The 21,527-nt window shown below is 36.9% G+C and overlaps 2 protein-coding genes across 4 annotated transcripts; both read left to right on the top strand.

Moving 5' to 3' along the window:
* The first annotated feature begins 1,777 nt into the window (after nt 1-1,777).
* Nucleotides 1,778-7,723, top strand: LOC130745750 (factor of DNA methylation 1-like). The gene is made up of 8 exons (XM_057598120.1): nt 1,778-1,817; nt 3,461-4,334; nt 4,490-4,671; nt 5,235-5,324; nt 5,439-5,726; nt 6,014-6,229; nt 6,536-6,769; nt 7,384-7,723. The coding sequence occupies exons 2-8, from the start codon at nt 3,470-3,472 to the stop codon at nt 7,396-7,398; spliced, it is 1,890 nt and encodes a 629-aa protein (XP_057454103.1). The 5' UTR covers nt 1,778-1,817; nt 3,461-3,469; the 3' UTR covers nt 7,399-7,723.
* Nucleotides 7,724-11,744: 4,021 nt separating this feature from the next.
* On the top strand, nt 11,745-19,781 carry LOC130745747 (factor of DNA methylation 1-like). 3 transcript variants are annotated; one of them, XM_057598116.1, is made up of 8 exons: nt 11,745-11,899; nt 12,781-13,669; nt 13,833-14,014; nt 17,456-17,545; nt 17,660-17,947; nt 18,255-18,470; nt 18,751-18,981; nt 19,429-19,781. In XM_057598116.1, the coding sequence occupies exons 2-7, from the start codon at nt 12,787-12,789 to the stop codon at nt 18,979-18,981; spliced, it is 1,890 nt and encodes a 629-aa protein (XP_057454099.1). In that variant the 5' UTR covers nt 11,745-11,899; nt 12,781-12,786; the 3' UTR covers nt 19,429-19,781. The 3 variants fall into 3 exon arrangements, with proteins under 3 accessions (XP_057454099.1, XP_057454098.1, XP_057454097.1); XM_057598115.1 differs by having other exon boundaries at nt 18,751-18,988; XM_057598114.1 differs by having other exon boundaries at nt 18,751-19,008.
* The last annotated feature ends 1,746 nt before the right edge of the window (nt 19,782-21,527 follow it).

The raw sequence follows: 21,527 nt of genomic DNA, 5'->3' as shown, positions 1-21,527 counted from the left end.
ATAATCAACAAACGAAAATGCATTTTTAGACATAAAATTAGCAGCCATATTACAATTCCCTTGAGCATGAATTAATTTCTCGACACTGAAACTATTAGAGTGAAACTTGCATTCCTCTATAGTTGAGTGCATATATGAGTAAGAGCTTCCTTATGACTTTTAAACCTGGGTTAGAGCAAGACAATTAGTTTCAAATATGACATTGGAGAAACCCAGATGCAAACATAGTTTCATGGCCCAATGAAAGCACAACGCTTCAGTCATTATCAAGCTCATTTGTGGAGCAAGTAGGTGGAAAGCAGCAATCATGAGGTGCCTAGAGTCATTCTGGAGAACCATTTCAAAGCCAAAGTCGGCAGCGAAACAATCAAGGCTAGACCAGCTGTATGCGATGAGGATTCATCTGAAATACTCATCGAGAGTGCAAGGTCCAACGTTTGTGGAATTGAGAGAAGTTAGAAATGGACGAGCTTCCTATTCCTTCTCCTCCAGATTGCCATACAATGACTGCTTTGTTGCACACAACCAATTGATCCTCAAGATCCAACAAACTATGCAACGATCAAGTGAATGAATCTAACGTCTAAAATGGAACCTGGATAGATAGCTGTGATGCAAACCATATTGTCCACACCTTAAGGCAACCAAATAAAGCATGAAATATTATTTTCGGTTCTAGATTGCTATAAGGGAAAATATTCGCACCTTACTTTAACTTAAATTTATGTGGATCCCAACATATAAAATGTGAAATTCATATAATTTAGTGAATTGCACTTATATTTCAACTAATAATTGAGAGAATGTTTTTTTTAGAAACCATAAATTGTATTGTCAAAGAGACTTGAGATCAAGCTCTCAAGATATCAGAACAATCGCATAAGTAGCAACAACAAAAAGGATGCCTGACACCCACTACAAAACCCAAAAAAACAAGGAAAACCCATAGCACAACCCCAAGCACAACTTATCCATAAAGCTCTAAACAAAACCTTTAAACCAATGATCAAAGCTAACAAAGAAAATCTAAAAATAAAGGGCAACTCGGACCCCACACACAAAAAACCTAAGGCTAACAAACAACCATCTATGAATCGTCGTATAACCTCGGGTGGGAAGCTTTAAGATGTTCAAAAAAGAATAAAGTAAATGTAACTAACAAGTTTCATTAGCATTTAGGAGTTTGGACCACAAGGAGGAGCCAAGAAGAAGTTGGCGCCAAAATCCTCTAATAGGAGAAAAAACAACGTGCTTTCTCAGAATGTGATAGGAGTATATTGCTTCAACTTGAGAAAAGAATAGACGAGGTAGTGCAATATGAGTTGTTAGATGTATGAAATTGGATGAGTGCAGTGATAATAATCAATTATCAATCCAAATTTATCCATCTTTATATCCATTTATACTATATTATTTATTATTTATAAGTAGTAATAAATTTTACAGGCACACAAATGATCTGTGGTAGGTACTATTAACATACCCACATGGCAAATGGATTTTGACCTCAGGGCCCATTCAAAACCTTTCGGCCTTTCCAGTTACCACCGTTTCAGTTTCCAAATCTTTTGACACAAGTAATCATATACAACCGCGTACAGTTTAAGTCCGTGACACCTCATGATCAAGCCGAACATTGCCTCATCAACAGTTCCTACCCGTTAAATCCAACTGATAACAAGTCAGGTCCACACAGAATGCGTGGACCGCCAACATAAAGGATAATTTTTAACCTACAGATAGGGCTTTATATTTTGTTACCCTTTTCATTTTTCACAATTCACATTTCAGTTTTTTTCATCCATCTCTCTTTCACCGTAAGTGCGAGTTATTTCCTTTTTCTTCGTCAAGTTGTTACAATGTTGCTGAATTTTTCCTCTGAAAATGATGAAATTTGATGTGTGATTTGTTGAATACTTGAATGTGATGTTTATCTTCGTTTTTCCGATTTGTTGCAATCGTTGTGTTGTTTAGGGTGTGTTGATCTTTGAAATTTTTCTTGACTCATGACATAAAACGCAGGATCGATGGCAATTTTTTGTTTTCCTAGCTCATGCAAATTGCAGATATGTGATTTTGAGTTAACTGCATGTGTTCTAAAGTTGAAACTCTATTTGTCATGTTATCTGTTTTATTAACTTTTAGCACCGAGAGGTCACGGGTTCAAGTCCTGGAAACACCCTCTTGTGTAAAAAATAGGGTAAGGTTCCGTACAATACACCAAATGGTGGGACCCCTTCGCGGATCCTGCCTACGCGAGAGCTTTGTGCATCAGGGTATCAGAGCCTCTATGACCGAGAGGTCTAGAGTTTGATCCTTGCTGCCTCACTTTTTAATTAAAAAGTGGAATTTAATTTGTGCCCTTGGGTAAGGGTCACATTAATGGTTTTATATTATACTCTAACACATGTAATTGATTCTTTATCTTGATAATGTAGTGCTAGTCTGATGTATCCCTGCAACATGAAAGGCCACCAGTTTTCTTTAATGTTCTGAATTCGTATATTGTGTGCTATGCGTATCAGTAGCACCACCCTCTTCAGAAGCCTGCCTCCGCTACTGATGCGTATGTTGCGCTTTCATATTATCCACCTTCTTGGGGGGTTCTTCTATATACCCACCTTGTTATCTATCTGCAACCATAGAGATTGCTGTGCAACCTAAAACTTGCTATTCAGAACCATTCTAAATATTAAATTTTCAATAACAAGTTCTGTTTATGTTCTATAAACTACCATTTAATGACCTGCTCATATTCTGGGAAAATGTCTACAACTTTTCTAAGTTTTCACCTTTTCTCCATTTCCCTTTTTTATTCAATTATATAAAGCTATTTATTGTTTATTAATGTGCTTGTTTTAAATTTACCGCGAAACTGGAAACAGATGCTCAACTCAGTAGCTTGTGAGTTTTACTGATTTCATTCCTATGGATATCAAAATACATCAGTTAAATGTTGATTCATGGAATCATTCATTGAGTCTCCATAGTTTGCTCTGATGCTTGTAGAATAGTCCATAGTGTAGATAAGATTCTTTAGTTAACAAATATAAAGCCCTTGTGTCTCTAAGCTTTTCTTTTCTTCTGCATCATAAAACTAGTATCATAATACAAAAAGAAACTAATCAATGCCATTTAATCCAGATATCGTGTGAACACTGAAGGAGTCCTGGTCTGTTTGCGACTGTTGCTGTGTTTTATTTTTTTCTGGTTTTATACATATTTCATCAAGTTGTGGGTGTGTCAAATCGTGACGGCATGTGACAAGGAAGACTGTTCTTTGCATGTCACTTTTTAGTATTATTTTTTCCGTTGTTTCTGTTTTTTATTGTTATACAATATTAGTGACCATTTTTCCTTTTTTATGCAAGTTATTTTGATACAGTCTGAAATATTTTTTTTTGCATCATATTCTGCCAAACCTTTTTGTTCCTGAACTGACTTTTGTATATGGATGCAGAAAGCTTTAATGGAGTACAGCTCTGATGAAGAGTCAGATATCAGCGAATCTGAGATTAGTGACTACTCTCAGAAGCCATATGAAGATTTAAGGGCGGGTAAATACAAGGTTAAAAATCTGAATGGCACTGTTAGATGTCCTTATTGTGCTGGGAAGAAGAAACAAGATTACAAATATAAGGACTTGTTGCAACATGCATCTGGAGTGGGTAAGGGTTCTGCCAACAGAAGTGCAAGACAAAAGGCAAACCACCTTGCTCTGGCCAAGTATTTGGAGACTGTTCTAGCCACTGAATCTGAGCAAATCCAGCCTCCAATTTTAGCCCAAACTGTCAATCAACCTCTACAGCAAGATGATCTTTATGTTTGGCCTTGGACAGGGATAATTATTAATATAAAGAGTAAATTGCATGATTCTGGATACTTGTTGGAGGAATTTGCCAAGTACAGACCACTTGATATTCATATATTTGATACTCAGGCTGTGGTAGATTTTAATAATGATTGGAATGGTTTCATGAATGCTAGTGAATTTGAGAAAATGTTTGAAACTGCACATCATGGTAAAAAGGATTGGAATTCAAGGAAGTTGCAGGCTGGCTCAAACATTTATGGATGGGTTGCACGGGAAGATGATTATAATTGTGAAGGGCCAATAGGGGAATACCTCCGCTACAAAGGAAGGTTGAGGGCAATTTCGGATATTGTTCATGAAGCATCTCAAAGCAAAAATAACATTGTGGCAAATCTAGCTAATGAAATTGATATTAAAAATGAAAACCTCGACGAAATGCAGTACAAGTATAATGAGAAGACTATGTCCTTGAGTAGGATGCTCGAGGCTAAAGACGAGCTACACAATAAATTTCTTGAAGGTAAATATACTCTGTTAGAATTTAATTTTTCCTTCTTGCATGTATAATATCCATGTGTTTCAAATTTAGCTTTGTTTGCTTTACTATTCATATATTTATGAAAGCAGAACACAAATATAGGTGGTGATACAACAAAATTGTTTCATTTCTGTCAGAATCAAGGATTACGCAGCGCGAGACGCGTAACGAGGTACGAAGGATCTTGGAAGAACAAGAAAAGTTTAGTACTGAGTTGGAGAAAAAAAGGCGGAAGCTTGATTCCTGGAGCAGGGCTCTAAACAAACGTGAGGTACTAACTGATCAGGAGAGGCAGAAACTTGAAGAGGAAAAGAAGAAGGTAATGTATATTACATTCTTTTAGCTGTTAGTATATTCTCTTTTTAATATTTTTTTGACCATTGGTCTTGCTTATCTTTAACTGTTTCTGCTAAACTTTTTTGCCCGTTTTTATCTTCAGTCTGCTACTAATTGTATTATTTGTTGTTATTGATATATCCAAGTATTTTATTTTGATCCTATTGACTCACTTTCAAATTTAAAATCAATTCCTCCTTGCATTGGGCCTTTCACCATTTTATTTTGATCCTATAGCCAAATTTATTGCTCCCGTTTGGCTGTTTACGGGAAATATCAATTCATTAAACTGGTTTTAATTTAAACCACGTGATTTATGTTAGTAATTTGTAAAATGGATTTGATATTATTCATTTCTTATATGAAACATTAAACTCTAAAGAGCCAATAGCTCTTCTGTTTCTCATTCCATAAACAGCCCCAGAAGATGAACTATATTGTACCTCGCTTTCCATCCTTGTCATGCTATGCATTTAGGCTTTGAAATCATTGGAACGTATGGTGTGAAATTTACAAAACTCTAATATTATCTCTTTGTTGTTGTAGAAAGATTTGAGGAATGAATCCCTCTTGTTGGCTTCAAAGGAGCAGAAGATAGCTGATGAGAATGTCTTTAGGCTTGTTGCGGAGCAACAGGTTTTCCTTCTATTTGGTGTCTTGGTTATGAAAAGACAGTAGCATATGTTGTTTATCACTTAATTATTATACATTGTGAATGTCTTCTGCTGATGTGGATTTCATAATTTTCAGAGAGAGAAGGAGGAGGCCTTGAACAAGATCCTTCAGCTGGAAAAAGAGCTAGATGCCAAACAGAAATTGGAGATGGAAATTCAAGAGCTAAAAGGGAAATTACAAGTTTTGAAATATCATGCAGATGAAGATGATGCAGCTGTCCAGCATAAGATGAAAGAAATGAATGATGAATTGGAAGACAAAAAAGAAAATCTGGAGAGTATGGAGGCCATGAATCAACAGCTCTTTGTCAAGGAGCGCCAAAGCAATGATGAACTACAGGAAGCTCGTAAAGTATTAATAGAAGTAGGATCTCATTTACTTTCTTGCAGATATTTCTTTTCTATAAGCAAGAATGTCACTTCACTAAGTAGCTCTCCTTTAACGTTTCTGTTCATGGATATTTGAAGATAACCATCTAACAAGTAACTGCTTCTGTGCATACATCTCTTCATGTTAAGATGTAAACATATTTACACAAAGATTCTCTTCTCCTTTTATTCTAGCACATTAGAATTTTGATATTATGTTATTGTGCATGAGTAGATTGTGGTGAGTAAAGTTGATCCTCTTCTTAATTTGTCATGTTTTAGGGGTTAAACGAGATGCTGAATAGTCCTAGAACTGATATTGGGCTGAAGAGAATGGGAGAGCTTGATCAGAAGGTTTTTGTGAATAGCTGCAAGAAGAGATTTCCTCTTGAAGAAGCTGGGACAAAGGGTGTTGAGCTTTGCTCTTTGTGGCAGGAGCATTTGAAGAATTCAGCTTGGCATCCATTTAAAGTGATCAACGCTGATGATAAGCCCGAGGCATGTCATCCTTTTTGTGTTCTTGATGTAGTTATGCCTCAATAGGTTTGGTTTACCTAGTGTTACTTCTATATGTTCTTTTCACATATGTCAGAAATTTTCTTTATCTTCTTTCTTGTCCAAATACTGAGGTTTTTGTTGTCGGTTTTTTGTTTTCAAGTTACAAGAATGGCTTGAAATTTGTAAAGTTCCTGCTTTACATTGTCAGACTACCTTTAGCTCCTTATCTTACTACTTTCATTTATACTTCTAGAGCGTAGGAATAGTATAATAGTGAACACATGTAATGATGTTGCATTTATACAGGAAATTGTAGATGAAGAAGATGATAAATTACGGAAGCTGAAGCAGGAATGGGGAGATGAGATATATTCAGCCGTAATAACAGCTTTGAAAGAATTGAATGATTACAATCCAAGTGGTCGATATACAGTTTTCGAGCTGTGGAACTACAAGGAACAAAGGAAGGCAACATTGAAAGAGGTTATCAGTTACATTGTGAAACAAATCAGGCCACTTAAGCGCAAGAGTAGACAAGAGGTTATTGTTTCTTACTTTCAGTAGAGATGTTTTTTAGTAGTGCTTTGAAGGGCTGATTAATGAGTATGCACTGGTATTCTGTAGTGGCTTCACTGAATGAAATATAATTTTGAAACAAAGAAAGAACAAGAACTTGATTGCATCCATATGCCCATGTAACAACTTTTACACTCTTCTCAGGTGCAGTAATAAATAAATTTGGTTCATATTGAAAACTGCTAATATCCAGTATGAGTTTTTCTTAATTATTCAATATCCCATTAGAGTTGTTAAACCAATGCATCAATCTATTCTGCAATTTGTTTATGAACTATTAGTTGATCAGTTCCTTAATTCAAGTTTTCATGACCATTCCTACATATATTGGTTGCTCTCTGTTTTTGGTTTTTGGTTTGTGAGAAGATGGGTATTTCGAGTATCTCTTCTATGAATCATTTTTAGTTGCAAAAAATGGAAATAAAATGGTGATGACTGATAGCATATGTACAATTTTTTTTTTTGACAGAGAAAAGAAAACTTATATTTTGATTTCTAAAACTGTATCATAGACATATTTCAGTTGAGTTTTATTCCTCAATAAATCTGAATGAATGTTTTATCTCGAGGCTTTGCAGGGTAGAAATATATAAGATCTTAATGGGAAGATGGAAAGGAGAACCTTTTTTGGCGGGCTTGTATCAGTTCTATCTTGGTGATTGGCAGCGGGAGATCTTCAATAGGTAAATGGAAGTTAGGATATGCATTATATGAAAGTTAGGCTTGTATATGAAACATGTCTACAATTCTGATCATGGTAGCGTTGAACATCTGTAATTTATAATTTCACCTCTAAAATTTCACTTAATACTATTGAGGTACCAGTTCTGTGTAGGTTCGCTCCGATTATTGTATGTCGATGGATGCAACTCATCATATAATTAACAAAAACTTCGCCTATTGCTTATCTTATACCCCCTTCCGTCCTTATTAGTAGAACTAAATTTGAGACATAACTTGATCATTTTTATGAAACTTCGCCTATTGCTTATCTTATACCCCCTTCCGTCCTTATTAGTAGAACTAAATTTGAGACATAACTTGATCATTTTTATGAAAACTATCTTAAAGTTTGTACTGCATTAATTTTTTTTTATTATAAACATACCCTTATTTTATTAGTCTCTCAGTAATGATGGAAAGAAATTAAAAAACTGGGTTAGAGGTAATTTTTTTTTTTTGAAAAGAGGTTAGAGGTAATTTTGAAAGAATATAAATTAAGGATAAGTTTAATGCTAACAATTACATTAATATATTTAGTTATTTGATTCTTATAATAATGATTAAAATAAGGATTGAAAGGAGCGAAATCGGGTGGATGAGATATAAAATGACCATGGCTATGTGCATGAGAAGGAAGAGGATATAGTAGAGAAAATGGTGAGGTTTTTTCAGGAGAGGTTTTTTCAGGAGCTTTTCTCGTCTTCGTCTCTGAGAAATTCTACTGAGGCTTGTCATGTGGTGAGGGATAGAGTGATGGAGGTTTGGTCGGTTTAAAACATGAAACCAACAGCAGGTTTGGGCTAGATGGTTTGCCAACAGCATGTGGTTGGGGATGGTATTTATAGGGTGGTGCTTGAGGTTCCTCTTTTTGGTCAATGGTTCAGGTTTTATAGATCCTGGGTTGAAACCCAACCCCTTGAAGGGGGAATACAAGGATGCAACGGCCAACGGCCATGGGAACGAACTGGCATCTCTGCCAGAAGGCCCAGAATTAGAAAGACACGAGAACATCAAGTGGAATGAAGAACTACACTGACAAATTCTAGAGAAAAGCAATCAAAGCTAATTGGAAAAAAAGGGGACCATAATTCAATATTAAAGTAGCACTTTGATTCGCTAGAGAGATTGAGGCGGCGTTTGTTAGACAGATGGGAAGACCTGAAGGGAACAGAACGAGGTATATGAGTTTCGTTACGTGTTTGTCATGTTTTTAAGATGAAATGAAACATGACAAAAGACTATTGGAAAATAACACTTTGATTCTGTTAAAAATGTGGAACAGAAACATGACCCAATTAAAATATTTTACTGTGACAAAAATACCTTGAGTTTATTTTCTCATCTCTCGTCTCTTTTTGTCGGGTCATCTACCCCATCTCGGCTTTCATCATCTACGAGCACTCAATTTTGGATTCACAATCAAAGCACTTACCCTTGTATACACATATATGGATCAATTGTCTTCTCCAACTTCAGATCTACCAACCTATTTTATAAATATACGTTATTTTTAATTCTTTACATCTAAATTTATTTGACTTTTTAAAACCATCCTCCTCATAAAAATCCTGCTTATTAGTGAACGAATAATCGTTTTTTTATTTTTTTAGAGAGATTTACTTTTTTGGTTACAAGAGGAAGGCTAAAAGACAAACTAACTGACGGAGAACATCCTTGCAAAGGAGCTCAACAATGGCAGGGGCGAAGTGTGCCAAACACGTAGGGGGGATCGCTCATGTGAAGCTTGCTTTGCCATGTAGTCTGTTGCATTATTCCTATGCTTGGGAACAAGTTCAATCTTGACGGTCCAGCTCCAAGTGAGCATGCGCCTAACTCGCAGGATCGGTTCCTTCGCCCAATATCAGGTAACATCAACCTCGGAGCGGAATACGTCCACCACATTTGAGCAATCCGAAAAGCAAGTTATCTCTTGATAACCAAGATCCCAAGCTTGCTGAAGCCCCAATTCAAGAGGCAAAACATCTGCAACGCATGCACTGCTGTAGCCAAAACTCGTGCTCACACTTCAAACCCATCTTCCACTCACATCACGAATCACAACAACACACCCCATCCGTTGCAGTGACGAAACCCAGCTCCCATCCACATTGACGATCATGGTGGATGCACCCACTGTTGCCGCTAGGGAGGGAGGGAGTAGAATCGTTGGTAGTCCAAAGAACCTGGTACATGAGCATTCAGCCCTTGTTTCAAGCTGCACACGTTAATAATAATTTGTCGAAGAACATAGCTACAATCAGAAGAAGATCATTCTAACAAGAAATAGTAGAGTGGAACCATGAATGGAAAGGAACATGCATGCTCAACTGAGGTAGACTCAAGCCAAAATGCGCCTACAACTGATGAGAGTGCAGGCAATAGCGAAAGACACTATCACAATCCTCAACGTCTGCAGGACACCTAGAACACGAAGCATTCCCACTCAAGTGGCTATTATGTCGCTTTGAATTTGTAGGGAGGGCTTCCTTGGCTATAAGCCACAAAAAGAACTTGATTTTCTCAGGTACAGGGCCTTTTCAAATGGCTTTCCAATACCCATTTGATGGTTGATCAATCGCTGCAATAAATTCGTATGAAGAGCCAATAGAGTATGCATGTCATCACTATTCTCGGCAATAAGGGGAACTAAAACAGAGATGATCTCACCCCGTATCTACTGGGGAAGAATTGTAGCCAATCTTGAAAGGTTTCAATCACCATTACCCCATACATCCGCAACTGTAAACGTTGTACCAAAGATATTCACAAATGGTACCCGATTACAAAGCTTACCGGTCCCTAACCAGTTATCATACAAAAAAGAAGATGAGTCATCGCCCAATTGAGCACCAAAGCCTGCCACAACGCTATTCTTAGCTTGTACAATACATTTATTTAAAATAAAAACATATTTTTGGGTTTTTGTAAGAGATGTATATTGAGTTTAATTTCTAATGAGTTTAAGCTTGAGCCTTGGATTATGGTTATCTTTGAAGTAAATTTGTACAATAATAATGGTAAAATGAAGCCCTTAAACTAAAAAAGGGAGGAGAAATATAGGTATTTGTCTTCATACATGAAAGTTGAGTCTAATCTTGAATTTAATTTTAAATATAATTTTCATTTGAAAAAAATATATATGAATTCATATATGTCCATGGATACCCATGGATATCCATTGATCTTTTAAAATCCGTCTAAAATCCACTCAATGGAGATTTATGTGGGTATGGAGCGAGTACGAGTACGAGTACGATTTTTTACCTATGGAGCGGGTGGTGGATATATGCCCATCCGTATCCATTAACATCCATAATCCTATATTAGCATATAGATTTACATTTCATTCCACGTTAAAAAAATCATACATTTTACATAACACACATATTTATGGCTTAATTGCACATCTGGTCCCCCCACTTATATTATTTTCAATTTCATTTTGGCACCTCAACATTAGCTCTTGTTTGCAAATTTTGTTTTCCGTTTATCTTCCATCCAAAAATTAACAGAAAGCTACCATGACATTTTTTCCATAACATTTTAAATTAATTCTCCCTCAACCACCACTCTTCCTCCAACTCATGAATTAACCCGCCTCTTTCTACTCCCTTTTCTAACCACGAGTATTTGATAGACGTCACTGCTTATTGCATATTTCTTTCAATAAATGTATTTTTTGGGATTTAAATTTGTGCACTAATTCTTACGGCAATCTGCAACAGACCAAATAGTGCTCGAATGAGAATCAAAATACTAGTATAAAGTTATATCATAAATATAGTATAATTTCAATTTTGTTTCAAATCTAAAGTATAAGTTATATTTATTATAGACGTCAAAAAAAGTTATATTTATTATAACTATTAAAAAATATTTTAATTATTTTAAAAAATATATTTTCCCGTTGGACTAAAATACTAGTTCCTTTTATAACCTACCAAATTTAATCTTGTTGTGAATTTCTTTTCCAAATTAGTCATGAGATGAAGATGTACATTTTTGTGTAAGCATTGTGTCAAGTCAAGTTTTCCAATTTCGAAAACTCCAACGTTCTGCAAATCACCAATTTCCAGTAATTAATTAATCATACACACCACCACGTACATTTCATTTCACTCCGTTACACTAATGATGAAACCAATTATTATTGTCTTACATACCTACCTAACGTGTCTACGTGTAACATTCCGTTAGCTTCAACCAATAACGATACTCAGGTTCACGTAGATTCCCTGTACCTCTCTACTCACAATAATTCCTCACACTAGGGTTTTTAATTTCACAATTATTCCTCTCTCTCCTCTCTTTTTCTCTCTCTCTCATTCTCACTCTCTTCTCCCTGTGAAGAAGCACTCTCATCTCACCAGAGTAAGACCATGTTCCTTCTCTCTCTACCCATTTTCTTCTTCTCTCAGCTGATAACAATGGTGCTGAGGTTTTTCTGCTTTCAAAATGATGAAAATTGATGTCTGATTTGTTGAATGTAGGGTTCATTTTCATTTCTATGATTTGTTGTTGTTGCATGTATTAGGAGATGAGTATTTGGGAATTTTTTCCTGTTTGTAAACAAAGTGAGATCATTTCTATGTCCAATTAACAAGAGATCTGGCAAATATGGTTTGTGATCTTACCAGAAAACCTCTTAATAACTCAGTAATTGGTGAATTAACTAATAAAACTGGGAATTCAAACTCTCTGTAGCCTCAGATTAGATGCTATATATATACTCAGATTGAAGAAAAGAATCACACAATTGTTTTGTTGTAAAATCATTATTATAATACCAAAATTTAAAAAGTGCAATTTATTCCATATATTATGCATAGACAGAGGGATTCCTAGACTGTTTGCTGTTGTTGTTTGTTCTATACTCATTTCATGAAGATATGGGGTGGGGGGGGGGTGTCAAATTGTGATAGCAATGCATGTGCCAAGACAGACTGTTAATTTCTTAGCACTCATTGATATTATTTTACTCCATTTTTTCTTGCTTTTTGCAGTGTTATTATACACTGTTTTTTTTATAGGCAAATGTTTTTTTTTTTTATAGGCAAATGTTAGTTGTTAGTAATGTTAGTAAATTAGTACCTCAGGGTTCGAACCCTTCACCATTCATCCCACCCAACCCTTATACACTGTTAATGAGCCTTTTTATGGAAGTTCTTGCTTTGCTACTTTCTAAATTATTTTTCCCTATCATGTTTATAAGCAATCTTTTAGCTGGACTGACTGTGCTATTTGTATGCAAGGCTTAAATGGACTACAGCTCTGACGAAGATTCAGATATCAGTGACTCTGAGATAGATGAGTACTCTCAGAAACCATATGAAGATTTAAGGTCAGGGAAATACAAGGTTAAACATGTGAATGGAGCTCTTAGATGTCCTTTTTGTGCTGGGAAGAAGAAACAAGATTACAAATATAAGGAGTTGTTTCAACATGCTTCAGGGGTGAGTAAGGGTTCTGCTAACAGAAGTGCACAACAGAAGGCAAACCACCTGGCATTGGCCAGGTATTTGGAGATTGACCTAGCCAGTGAAGCAGAGCAAGTCCAGCGCCCGGCTTTACCCCAACCTGTCAGTAAACCTCTACAGCAACATGATCTTTATGTTTGGCCCTGGACGGGCATAATTGTTAACATAAAGAATAAATCGCACGATTCTGGACACTGGTTGAAGGAATTTGCTAAATACAAACCACTAGATATTCATATATTCTTGATAGACGGTGAGCTGATTGCTCAGGCTGTGATAGACTTTAACAATGACTGGAATGGTTTCATGAATGCAAGTGAATTTGAGAAATCGTTTGAAACTGCACGCCATGGTAAGAAGGATTGGAATTTGAAGAAGCTGGAAGCTGGATCAGACATTTATGGATGGGTTGCACGGGAAGTTGATTATAATTGTGGAGGGCCAATTGGGGAATACCTTCGAAACAAAGGAAGGTTGAGGACAGTCTCAGATATTGTTCAAGAAGCATCTGAAAGCCGAAATAGTATTGTGGCAAATCTTGCAAATGAAATCGATCTTACCAATGAAAACCTTGACGAAATGCAGTACAAGTACAATGAGAAGACTATGTCCTTGAGTAGGATGCTCGAGGATAAAGACAGGCTACACAGTGCTTTTGTTGAAGGTTTGTGTATTTTCTGTTATACTCTGATTGTTCCTTCTTGTATGTATTATATCCATGTGTATCAAATTTGGGTGTTTTACTATTCTTGTATTTCATGGAAGCAGAAGAATAGAAAAAACTTTATAGTTGCTAATACTAAGAAGTTTTCTCATATCTTTGTCAGAATCAAGGAATATGCAGCGTAGAGCTCGTAATGAGGTGCGAAGGATCTTGGAAGAACAAGAAAAGTTGAGCAGTGAATTGGAGGCAAAAAGGCGGAAGCTTGATTCCTGGAGTAGAGATCTAAACAAACGTGAGGTACTAACTGATCAAGAGAGGCAGAAACTTGAAGAGGACAAGAAGAAGGTAATGTATATACATTTTTTTGGCTACTAGTATATTCTCTTTTAAATATTTTTCTGCCATTGATCTTTCATGCTTATCTATTATCATTGTTGCAAACTTATTGGCCTGTTTTTATCTCTGGTTTGGTTCTAATATTGTTGGTTGCTATTGAACATATTGATCCCCTTTAAACAAAATTCCACCTTGCATTGGGCTTTCACCAAAATTTGCTTATCAAAATGATAGGTAGAGGCTTCCTATGAGGAATTTATATGTGAGGAGAAATAGGAAGGATGCAGGGATAATATCCCCTGAGTAGGTTGTGACAGAATAACTGCCTAACTGACAGTTGTTGTTAGTGAGGTTATTAGTACTTAGCGAGTTTGTGAGACTCATTGCAGACTGGTCTCTTGAATATAAGATCTTTTCCTTTCTTCTGTCCTAACGAGTTCTAGACATCCTAAGCTCTTGCTCTTTGCTTAGCACTGCACACCTCAAATTTGCTTCTAAATATCTTTTTTTTTTTTTGAAAAAGCCAAAACCATGCTTCTAACAACTTTAGTTTGCTCATCCAGTTAAGGATGATAGACATAACTGAACTTAACTTGAGTCCCACCAGCTTTAAAAAGAGATTTCCAAAAGTTGCTCAAGAAGAGTGAGTCTCTATCTGATACAATAGAACTAGGAAACCCATGAAGTCTGACAATTTCCTGAAGGAAAACAGAAACTACCTCATGGATGACTTAATGGAATAAAGTGTGCATACTTTGTAAGTCTGACTTAGGTGAACCACTAATGGAGTCCATTGATATATCAGTCGAGACCTTAGTAGGAACAGGTAAAGGTTGCAAAAGACCTGCTGGTGATAAACTATCGTATTTATTTCCCTGACATATGTCAGAAGTTGCCACAAACTGTTTGATATCAGACTGCATGCCTTCCTGTTAGATACATGTTTAGTATGTAGTCCAGTTGTTAATTGTTAGACGAGCTGCTTGTAGAAGTTTGTGTTTTGTTTAGTTTCTGTTATAGCAGCCCATGTGCTGTTATTTCTATATAATGTAACTACTGCTAGTTCAGCAAGCAATTAATGAATAACAGAATTTCAGATTTCTTAACTGAATTTCCCTCTCTCTCTCTCTCTCTCTCAACCTTTTCTCAACTATTCTGAACATGGTATCAAGAGCTCTTCTTGATTCATGAGGCATGGCTTCCAATAGCAATCCTTTCGCTGAGAATTCTTCATCCAGTTCTTCTTCCACTTTTTCCCAGAGCATCTATCAAGCTCGAAGAGAATAATTTTCTCACATAGAGGAAGCAAATCAAAAGAGTCATCAGATCTCACAAGTTGCAGCGATTCGTGGTCAATCAATGATTCCTCCAAAGTTCTTGACTGAAGAAGATCGAGAACTTGATCCAGTGGTCATGTCATGTGTATTCAGATTGGGAATAACAGGATTCGTTGCTGTTTACTTGGCTTCTTCCATCGCTATCTGACTCACTTCTACCTTCTGTTATCAGTTCATTCCTACCAGGTCTGGGATGGAATCCATGATTTCTTTCAAGCTCAGGCACAGTCTACGCAAAAGCTTCAATGACTGCTTCTGAATACTTGCACAAGATTAAGACTATTGTTAATACTCTGATCTCCATTGGAGATCCTGTTCCTTTTCCCGATCACCTTGAGGCGGTGACTACGACTACCTGATGAATTCGATGTCCCCGAAGTATAGCTTAAGTGGTAAGAGCTGGGGGACATATGGGTTGGGGAGGGGAAGATCCAGGGATCAAATCCCTAGTGGGGAAATTTGGCGAGTAAAAGAAACTGATGAATTCAACATGCTCATGACTCTTCTGTTTAATCGTGGCACCCCTTGCTCAATTATTGAAGTTGAAGCAATGACCACCAGTCACAAATCCGAGCTTGGCCGAAGCAAGAAGAAGCAAATTGGAGACTCGTTGATTTCTGCTAATCTTGTACAGGATCAGGTACCTTCATCCGATTGCAATCTACCACTTACAGACAACAGAATCTACGACTACCTGCGGTTATCGTTTCTTGGTTCAGTGTCAAATCTGCTACTGGATTTGGCATGATGCCTCAATTTGCTACTATTGTAATAGTTATGGTCATCAACAGTTTGGGCCAATGGCTGGTTATGGATCTCATAGTTTTGGCTTCAATGGTTTTGCCTATTCTGGAACTAGAGATCCTACTCCTCAGTTCTGGTACTCTCAACAATTTGCACCTTCCTTTGGACCTTCTTTCCATGCTGGTGCACAACATGAGGAAACAATGCCTCCTGGTTCACAGTTTTCACAGCCTTCAACAATTTCATATCTTTCCTCTCCTTCTCCTCTCCTTATACTTGTCTGTTAGTTACCCTGTACCCATATTTAACCGACTTTGACAACTGTTAACATGCAAACTCAGTCAGCCGCACTAACCATTAACTAACTCCTAATGAGAGTGTAGGGTTATTTCCGCTAGCTTCTCTCCTGCATTTCCTTTCATATACTCAGGTTCTCCAAGGCTCATATCAATTGTTATCAGAACCTTTAACCTATAATAGAAAACAGTTCCTTCTCAATTCTGTCTACTTCAATTACCCTGCAAATAGGAGTATTTGGCCTGAAAACCTAATGATAAATCAAGTCCTCTCTTCATTGGCCCCTATTGAAGGTTGCCCTGGTCATATACAAGCTACAGCTACCTGATCATATCAACTTTCAACCAGTCTTTCATGTTTTCTTGATGAAGAAAGAACTGGAGCGTTATCTAAAATCACAGCCTCTTCCTGACATGCTATCTGAAGAACAGGCGCCCTAGGGCACAACCTTAAGTACTTGTGGATGTCAGGAAGAATTATTCAGGTGTTGTTGAACAGTAGAATTGCTGATAAAGTGTCAACATGTAACAGAGTGGGAGAACAGTTGGGAGCCGGCATTCAGGAGGCATTTCCTAGCTTCCACCTTGAGGACAAGGTGGATTTTTAAATGCGGGTATTGATAGATAGAGGCTTCCTATTAGAAAGGTCTACTCTAGGAGAAATAAGAGGGGTGCAGGTGTTGAACTGTTGGTAGCCCTAAGCAGGTTGTAATAACTGTCTAACTGATGAGTTTCTTAATTGTAGCAGAATTAAAATAGAGAAAAGCAGGGAACTGAAGACTTAATGTAGTTTGTAATCATAAACTCCTATTAAGAGCAAGTGTTATTTTTCGAAAATAGACTATAAGCATAAGCATGATATATGTAAATCATAAGCATTTTATTTTCATTCCATAAACTGCCCTCAGAAGAATTGCTATCTGATACCTCAGTTTCCATACTTGTCATGCTGGACATGCCTTTAAAATTTGAAATATTAGCATATATGTTGTGATTTTACAAAACTTACGATATCATCTCTTTCGTTGTTTTGCTTTTACAAAACTTACAAAATAATCTCTTTGTTGTTCCAGAAAGATTTGAGGAATGAATCACTCTTGTTGGCTTCAAAGGAGCAGGAGATAGCTGATGAGAATGTTTTAAGGCTTGTCGCGGAGCAACAGGTTTGCCTTCTATTTGGTGTCTTGGTTATGAAAAGACAGTAGCATATGTTTTTTATCACTTAATTCTTATGCATTGTGAATGTCTTCTGCTGATGTGGATTTCATAATTTTCAGAGAGAGAAGGAGGAGGCCTTGAACAAGATCCTTCAGCTGGAAAAACAGCTAGATGCCAAACAGAAATTGGAGATGGAAATTGAGGAGTTAAAAGGGAAATTACAAGTTATGAAACATCTTGGAGATGAAGATGATGTAGCTGTCCAGAGTAAGATGAAAGAAATGAATGATGAATTGGAAGAGAAAAAAGATAATCTGGAGAGTATGGAGGCCATGAATCAACAGCTCTTTGTCAAGGAGCGCCAAAGCAATGATGAACTACAGGAAGCTCGTAAAGAATTAATAAAAGTAGGATCTCATTTACTTTCTTGCAGATATTTGTTTTCTATAAGCAAGAATGTCACTCAACTAAGTAGCTATCCTTTAACGTTTCTGTTCATGGATTTTTGAAGATAACCGACTAACAAGTAACTGCTTCTGTACATAATCTCTTCATGTCAAAGCTGTAATCATATTTGCAAGAAGATTCTCTTCACCTTCCTGTAGGAAATCAAAGTTTTGATATTCTATTATTGTGTCATATACTCATATTGGATTGTGGAGATTAAAGTTTTTGTAAACTTAACGTTTCTCTTCTTAATTTATAATATTTTAGGGGTTGGACGATATGCTGAATGGTCCTAGAACTAATATTGGGCTCAAGAGAATGGGAGAACTTGATCAGAAAGTTTTTGTGAATTGCTGCAAGAAAAGATTTCCTCTCGAAGATGCGGGGACAAAGGGTGTTGAGCTTTGCTCTTTGTGGCAGGAGAACGTGAAGAATTCATCTTGGCATCCATTTAAAGTGATCAATGCTGATGATAAACCAGAGGCATGTCATCCTTTTTGTGTTCTTGATGTAGTTATGCCTCAATTGATTTGGTTTACATGTTTATGTGTGTTCTTTTCACGTATGTTGGAAATTTGCTATATCTGCTTTCACGTATGTGTCATTATAAAAGATGGCTTGACAATGGTAAAAGTCATGCATTAAATTGTCAGACTCACTAGCTTCTGATCTTGCTACTTTCATTATTACTGCTAGGGCATAGGAATTGTATAATAGTAGTACTGAACACGCCTAATGATGTTTCATTTGATATATGATACAGTCCATTATAAATGAGGATGATGATCAATTACGACAGCTCAAGCAGGAATGGGGAGATGAGATACACTCAGCTGTAACAACAGCTTTGAAAGAATTACTTGAATACAATGCAAGTGGTGGATATACTGTTTTTGAGCTGTGGAACTTCAAGGAACAAAGGAAAGCAACATTGAAGGAAGTCATCAGTTACATTGTGGATAAAATTAAGCCACCTAAACGCAAAAGAGCATAGGCAAGAAGTTAGTGTTTCAAACTTTCAGTAAGTTTTTTGTTCAGTAGTGCTTTGAAGGGCTGCTAAATGAGCATGGATTGATATTCCTGCAATGGATTCACCGAATAAAATAGAATTTGGAAATAAAGAAATGACAAGAACTTGGTTGCATACATATCCACATGTTTTGACTTTTAGACTCTTGTTAGGTGCAGTAAATAATTTAGATTCACATTGAACACTGTCTGATATCTAGAATGAGCTTATTTAATATCCTGAAGGAGTATATTTAAATTTAATGCATTAACTTATTCTATAATTTGTTTATGAGCTATACAACTTACCAGATTTTTTTTTCTAGTAAGAGAAGATATCCTGATATTTTGACCACCGCAATTGCCAAAGATACATATTTCAGTTCAGTCATATACCTATTAACTAAACCAATGTTCTATTGAGGCTTTGCAGGGGAGTAATGCATGATATCTTGATTGGAAGATGGAATGTAGGAACTTTTTCATGGGCTTGTTGTATGAACTTTCAATCTTGAGGCATTGTAGCGGAGAAATATACATCTCAATGGGAAAATGGAATGTAGGATCTTTTCATTTGGCTTGTTTGAGCTGCAAGGACAAGCTACTGGATATAACAGTTGAACATGAAACATGTCTGCAATTCCCATCAATGGTAGATTTGAACATGTGTTAACACGTTAATTTATTTCTAAATTTCGATTTGAACATCTGTAATCTGATAATTTATTTCCAGAATTTCACTCAGTACTATTGATGAATCAATTCTCGCGTAGGATTTTATGTCAATGGATGCAAATCAGTATATATTTATAATTTAATGGTAATGCACCGTGAGGGTAAACATTTTTCTTACGGACATCCAATGATGGGTTGCTAAATCAGAAAATAAGCTTTTAATTTAATTAAAATAAAAAGATCATAAATATTTTTGAATATGTGGCACTCAATTATTGGATGTCTATAAAACATTTTTACACTGATAATACATAACCATTAAACTCATAAAATTAACAAACCGAGTTTGAAAAGTCAGATGTGAAGAGAATAAGCATTGGAGGATTGAATATCCGTTCTATTTTCTCTTGTAATTTCTTTTCTTTTTTATAGACTTGGAAGGGAAGTTATCTTATAGACTAAAAACGTGACAAAGCTATAGAACTATTTCTAAAGAAAGGATCAAAAAAATTCATTTTGTAGAAAAATCTCTTGTGGACAATCTGGTTTGTCATGCAGAACATTAGGCTTGCAATGGATTCAATCGATTGATTCCTCGTGGCATACAAAGATTGGCGAAGCATAAGGTTAGTAACATCGGTACTGATAACTTCTTTTTCTCCTTTCGGGCTGGACTTGTTTTGTAGGAGTTGGGGGACACATCCAATGATGTAGCTAACGCGATAAGTATCCCGCCTGGGAAGTACGTTCGCAAGAATGGAACTCAAAGGTACAAAAGATAGTTGTATGCTGCATTTCGGGAAGGATGAATCAATCCTGAAAATGAATCTATTGATTCTCCCCTAATTGGTTGGACCTCGGGTGCGGTATTTAGTATGAAACCATCTATATCCCTTCAATTCTGTTTGAAGGTGAAAAAACTTAACCCGTCATCCAAATGAAGGGATTTTGTATTGTATTGTCCATTTATGTTTTTTCAACAAAAAAAAAAATTGTCCATTTATGTCATAAAAACATGAATATGGTATCGAAAGAAAGACTAGAGATGGGAGCAAGGGATAAGGAGGATGCCTAGCTCTTAGAGCTGGGTAAGCGGGTCGAAGTCTGCAGGCCGCCCCGCGAGACCGCGGACTAGTGCGGGCTATATAGCCCGAAAAATAGAGGACCGCTAAAATGCGGGCCTACGCGGAGCGGGCCAGCGCGGGACGGGTCAATGCGGGGCGGGCCTACGCGGGCAAAAAAGGGGTGAGAGAGGCCAGAGTCCGCGGATCGGCCCGCAAAACCGCGGACTAGTGCGGGCTATAGCCCGAAAAATAGAAGACCGCTAAAATGCGGGCCTACGCGGGGCGGGCTTGTGCGGGGCGGGCCACCCGCGTACCCAGCTCTACTAGCTCTTAATAGGTCTAGTAAGCATGTACAAGTTCGGGTCAAAGTCAGACTCGGGATGCTTTGGTTTGAAAGGTCATGTCTTGACCGGATTTGGAATTCCCTAGTTGAGGGATATGTCCCTTAATCATACCATGTGGGAGGACACACAACCACTGAAGTTTGGAGCCGAAAGACGAACATGCTTGTGTGTTCTTACTTAGATTTGGTTTGTACTTGAAACACCCTAGTTGAGGGGTATGTTCCTTAATCCTTCCAAGTGAGAGAGTACACAACCCTTTGAGTCTAGAGCTGAAAGCGATAAAACTTGTATATTTTTGCCAAGACTTGGTCCGGACTCGGAATACCTGAGTTGAGGGGTAGGTCCCTTTATCTGGCTAAGTGGGAAGGACCTATATGAAGAATCAATTAAATTAACTAATTAAGTGATTATCATGATCACTTAAACTTAAAATTTATTCTGACCATTAA

The sequence above is a fragment of the Lotus japonicus genome, chromosome 3 (genome assembly GCF_012489685.1).
Source record: "Lotus japonicus ecotype B-129 chromosome 3, LjGifu_v1.2".
Classification (NCBI taxonomy): domain Eukaryota; kingdom Viridiplantae; phylum Streptophyta; class Magnoliopsida; order Fabales; family Fabaceae; genus Lotus; species Lotus japonicus.
This window is presented reverse-complemented; position numbering and strand designations above follow the sequence as displayed.

Excerpts from the sequence above, each read along its gene's own strand:
- LOC130745750 (XM_057598120.1), top strand. The coding sequence starts at position 3,470 with ATGGAGTACAGCTCTGATGAAGAGTCAGATATCAGCGAATCTGAGATT. Across the intron at positions 5,727-6,013 it reads CTCGTAAAGTATTAATAGAA|GGGTTAAACGAGATGCTGAA; the intron begins GTAGGATCTCAT and ends GTCATGTTTTAG. Across the intron at positions 6,230-6,535 it reads ACGCTGATGATAAGCCCGAG|GAAATTGTAGATGAAGAAGA; the intron begins GCATGTCATCCT and ends GCATTTATACAG.
- LOC130745747 (XM_057598116.1), top strand. The coding sequence starts at position 12,787 with ATGGACTACAGCTCTGACGAAGATTCAGATATCAGTGACTCTGAGATA. Across the intron at positions 17,546-17,659 it reads GGCTTGTCGCGGAGCAACAG|AGAGAGAAGGAGGAGGCCTT; the intron begins GTTTGCCTTCTA and ends CATAATTTTCAG. Across the intron at positions 17,948-18,254 it reads CTCGTAAAGAATTAATAAAA|GGGTTGGACGATATGCTGAA; the intron begins GTAGGATCTCAT and ends ATAATATTTTAG.